This window comes from Convolutriloba macropyga, unplaced genomic scaffold, assembly GCF_964194025.1.
Source record: "Convolutriloba macropyga unplaced genomic scaffold, txConMacr16.3 SCAFFOLD_2630, whole genome shotgun sequence".
Classification (NCBI taxonomy): Eukaryota; Metazoa; Xenacoelomorpha; order Acoela; family Convolutidae; genus Convolutriloba; species Convolutriloba macropyga.
In genome coordinates, this window is record NW_027453233.1 from 1 (window position 1) to 5,000 (window position 5,000).

At 35.3% G+C, this 5,000-nt stretch overlaps 1 protein-coding gene across 1 annotated transcript; it reads left to right on the forward strand.

The window, feature by feature from the left end:
* The first annotated feature begins 959 nt into the window (after positions 1 to 959).
* Positions 960 to 1,589, forward strand: LOC142358152 (glycoprotein-N-acetylgalactosamine 3-beta-galactosyltransferase 1-like). The gene has a single exon (XM_075409612.1). The coding sequence runs from the start codon at positions 960 to 962 to the stop codon at positions 1,587 to 1,589; it is 630 nt and encodes a 209-aa protein (XP_075265727.1).
* The last annotated feature ends 3,411 nt before the right edge of the window (positions 1,590 to 5,000 follow it).

A 5,000-nucleotide genomic window follows, 5' to 3' on the forward strand; every position in this document is an offset into this window, starting at 1 on the left:
CGAGTGCATAAAGAGTATCTCGAGCTCAAAAAGTCTGATCTCGTCACTTCTGTCTAGATGATCTGATCAGAAGTCACTTTTGTCTGGGACGGTCTAATCAGAGACGATTTCGGTCTGGACCTCAACCTGGGCAGTTACGCTGCAAATTTTTCATGGTATCTTTTATCAGCGTGTGTTTCGGATACTTGCTGCACTCTCTTGTAAACTTTCTCTCATCAGCTTCCGAAGCAAAGTTAAATCCAACATGTCAAAGTACCTAATATAATTTTTTAATATCAGTGATAAATCGACCGATAAACTACAATTAATAATTTAGTTAAATCAGTTTTCCCGCAGTCTTTCTCAAAATTTGAAACTCGATAAAGCTTAACGCAATTGTATTGAATATGCCTGTTGCATAATCAATTGTGCTGAAATGTTCGTATAATATTGAAATACCAAGTTGAGTCAACATTACACAATTTTTTGATAAATTTTAGTTCTCTCTAACAATGTTATGTGAGAAAACAAACTGAAGAAGTTAGGAGCTCTCATTAGCGTCAAGTTGTTTCATAAAATTTCTGACGTAATATCATATGACATAATGATAGAGCGAGAATTTTTTTTAACCTAATACGATGCTAAAGAAGGCATCTTACCTTATCCTGTTCGTTTTTATTATAGTGACATTGCTCGATTCTAACTTTTTCTGGAAAAAGTTTTTCTGCTCACGTAAAGAAGCCGTTTTTGACGTTTTTACTCCTCGACTTTTCCAATCAATTTACTCATCGAATCAACTTTTGCAAAACAAACAACATCAAATATCAAGACATTCAAGAGATTCGGAGACATGGCGACGTTTGAACATTTTGTGTATTGTTCACACATGTCCCAAAAACTTAGAAACCAAGGCTAAATATGTCAAAGAAACCTGGGCATATTTGTGTAATAAAACCTTATTTGTCAGCGATGAGAATAATATGAATTTTCCAACGATAAAGGTAACGGACAAAAAAGGAGAGAACGAAATATGGGCAAAGTCCAGAAGCACACTAGAGCTGGTTTATTCCAAATACATGAAGAATTTCGACTGGTTTTTCAAAGCAGACGACGATACTTACGTCATTATGGACAATTTGAGACGATTCTTGTACAACAAAGATGCGACAAAACTTGAGTGGTATGGAAAAGTTATGACGAATGGTTTCAACAGGGGACATTATCCACAAGGAGGAGCCGGATACGCTTTCGGAAGTGCAGCTCTGAAACAACTGGTCGAAGTTGGTTTCAAATCTGGTCCGAATTGCCCAAATACAAGTTTGAGGACTCATGGAGATGATATATATCTTGGATTATGTCTCAAAGAATCGGGAATTACTCTGGTGAAAGATTGCTTCGATTCGCAGGGCCGGGAATTATTTCACCCCTTGGATATTGAGGGAGAATTTTTCCTCAGATGGGATAAGAGTAGTGATCTTTACAAATACGCGCTGAACAAACTTGCTACAGAAAAATGTTGCTCTAAAGAGAGTATTTCGTTCCACTACGTTCGTGGTCGTCGCCAATTCTTCACTGACTATTTGATGAGAAGACTCAGCAGACGAGATTGACAATGATGTAGAGAAATTACAATTCAGTGTTATGTTAGGAACTTTTCCCTTTATCTGTTTGTACTGGTGCTACCCAAGACATTCTCCCCTCCGGCATTGTGCTTTTGCGTGCTTGTCATAGGCATTGCATAGTGTAGCTCAAGAAACAAAGATATCTACGCGGGAGGTAAATATGACACATAAAAATGCAATGAAATAAAAAAATCCATCTGATAATTTTTGACTGCGGCAGCCCCAAGGATGTTTGAGTGCGAGGTATATATATTTATATAAAAGATACAATATGCGGATCTCTTACGTTTGTTGTCACTTTCCATTTGTGCGCTCTCCTCCAGTACGTTATGCACTCCTCAGTTAAAGAGCGTGTGTCATTTCATAGAAAAACATTACGTACCATATTTTCTGGTGAGGGGGAGGGGGGATTTTATGCGGCAACTAAGCTGGGGGAATTATTGCAATTATTATTCATTAAATAGAAAATGACCATTTTGCGCACTTTTAATATTCTGCGTTTTTCAAACTTATTAATTTTTCAGAACACAAGTAAAAATAGGCATATAGTTTTCCTGCGTTTTGATTCCCAATTGAGTTTTTGAAAGTATAAAATTTCAAGCGCGTCCAAGTGAAAAATTAATAGACAAGTCCTGTAATACTTCATCGAGCAGTTTATTTTTCTATTTTTCGCAGTGATTGTCTCTGTTTTCTCACTGAATGTTATTTTTTTCGCATAGAATATATCTATTGCCAGCATTTGTCCCTAATTTAATGCGTGCGTTTGATTATGTAAAACTGGTTTCAAGTTTTATTAATTGAGCATTCAGAAGTGGTTTAAAGCTTATTAATTTAATAACGTATGGGTCTTAGATAAATTTGCCACAATGTTTTTATTTGTACTAAATTGAAGGTCGAAAAATATACAGCAAAAAAAAACCACCTAGGAAAATACACCAGAGAATGACATTACCACATTCTCCCAAATCACAAATTCAAACAGAGAAAGTTAGTGAAAAAGATATATAATGCAGGTCTCTTTTTGAGTATTTTTTGCCAAAAAAACCCCTACGCTATTTTCATTTTCCTATATTTGATCATTAACGGGAAAAGTTATATCGATCCCTGCATGTGTTTCTTTTGATCCGTCCAAACCAATTATACATTTAATTGCTGTAAATGGGAAAAATTTTCATAAGCACTAGCGGTGGTTATTCGAGGAAAACGTTCTTGTGGTAGTTGTCTTCGAAATTTTTGTTTACAAAGCTGATAATCTTTGATCATATCAAGTAATAATCCAATCGTACCAACTTTCCAACCAGAAGGCAAAATTGAAACCTGTACGCCACAGAAGAAATGAGACGCTTCAATTTGTTGTCATAAAATACTTTATCAAAAACGTGACGTTCCGTTTAAGCAAGGGACAAGGGTTAAGGAGAATGCATTCCATTCGTTTGGTATGGTTTTAAGGAAACTATCTATTTGACCGGATGGAACAATGTATAGATCTGATTGAAAACGATCTGAAAAAGAGGATAATTGATTGAACTATTGACCAGATGTTTTATTTTCTAAAATCTGCTGCAATAATATTTTAGCTCAGTTGAGCTGAAATTACAGTGTTTTATTGTCACCGTAACTTATTTCACGTTTTGATTTTTTTGGTTTTTATTTACATTCAGCAAAATTATTTTGACAAAACTTCATGAAAATTAAATATAAATTAAAGTATATTTTGGAAAATCCCTCAGTTTCTTTTGAGCGTAAAAATAATTAACACGAAGTTAGATTCTTCATCATCGCTTTGTTATTTCTCTATTCCTGTGTTTGCCTAATAACGTTTTTGCTCTTTTTAAGAGGTAAAGATCGATTTTTTAGTCCGTTCAAAGAGGAGAGATCTAACGATCGAAATTTTTAGAAAAGTATTAATAATTAGTAAGACTCCTCTGATTGAGTCATTGAATTTGAAAAACATTGTACCAATGCAAAACCATTTAACGGTAGACCATATGCTATATGTTACGTAACATTATACAGCTGCATGTCTGACTAGTCTTTTTCAACCCACTTTTTCCATTGACAGTTGAAACGGAAAGAAAAATATGAGAATGTTGAAAGTAAGTGTTGACACTCTATTAGTTACAGTGAGGCACTGGAAACGTGCATACAAATAACGTGAAATAATGAAATGCATTTTCAAAACAGCTCATTTGGACAATCGTGCAGGTTTCTTCAGTGCCGTGCTACAGTCCATTTCATCAGATTATTCTCCGGCTATTGGTTTAATTGGCATTGATGAAATTGAGCTTTTGCTCCAATGTTTCCCTCCTTTTAAACCAGCCAGCATTTCCTGAATTGTTTGCCTACTATTTTCAATTATTTTAATTGAATTTGGAATCTTGAATTTTTTTCCGTTTTGACCAGCGCCCATTCAAAGGAGTCTGTTCACAGCTTTTTTTAAAATTGAATTACATTTTATGATAAACCTGTTCATTCATAATCCCTAGCTTCCGTTCATCCCCTTGACTTGATGATGCTCTTCACAATAGCTTAATGAAGAAATTTTACCTGCGGCATTGAAATTGTTTTCAAACGCAATTGAGGATATTATAGAAAATAAGGGATATTTGAGAATCCATGATATATTCAACGCAGCGCTCATTTAGAGTGACCGAAACGAGAAAGTGCGTATCAAAAATGAAAATGTGAGTGTCGACAATTAGAATGCGTGTTACCAAAATGAGACAAAGGGATCCAAAATGAGAATAACAGATAATGAGACAGTTAGTATTAGAATTGTGAGTGTGAGGGGTATTTGGTCATAGCAAAAGAGTTTCTCAGCTTTTCGAAGACATTAAATTCGGAGAGGTTACATTTTGTCAATATGAAGGCCAAACAAATTGTCAGGATTGACGGAAGTATATGATATATTGATATAATACAAGATTTAAACCTAGGGTTTTGATTTCAGATAGAGTTTATAAATATTTTTTTATCTGAGTTTCCTGCATTTATCCGGAAATGGTTTTAACTACACCCTTCCCAGGTTTAGGTGCGCGACCCTAGACCGCTCTGGTCAGACCATTTCCCAGACTTTGCCCTCTTATCAGACCAAAAGCCCTCTGATCAGACCGTACTGCGACCCAAGAAATTGTGCGACCATATTGCGACCCAAAAGACCTCTGATCAGATTGTCGTGCGACCCAAATAGTTAGTGCGGCTCTGGTGCAACCCAAAATTTTGTGCGACTTTAGTGCAACCAACGCTACCTCTGATCAGACCATACTCCAAACTTTGTCCTATACATGTAATCCGTTGTTATTTGTTTAAATTATTCAATTCAAACCTATATACTACTCAACTTAAAATTGAATAATTTAGTATATCTTGTTAAGGTTAGAAGAGAACTAACTGATTAAA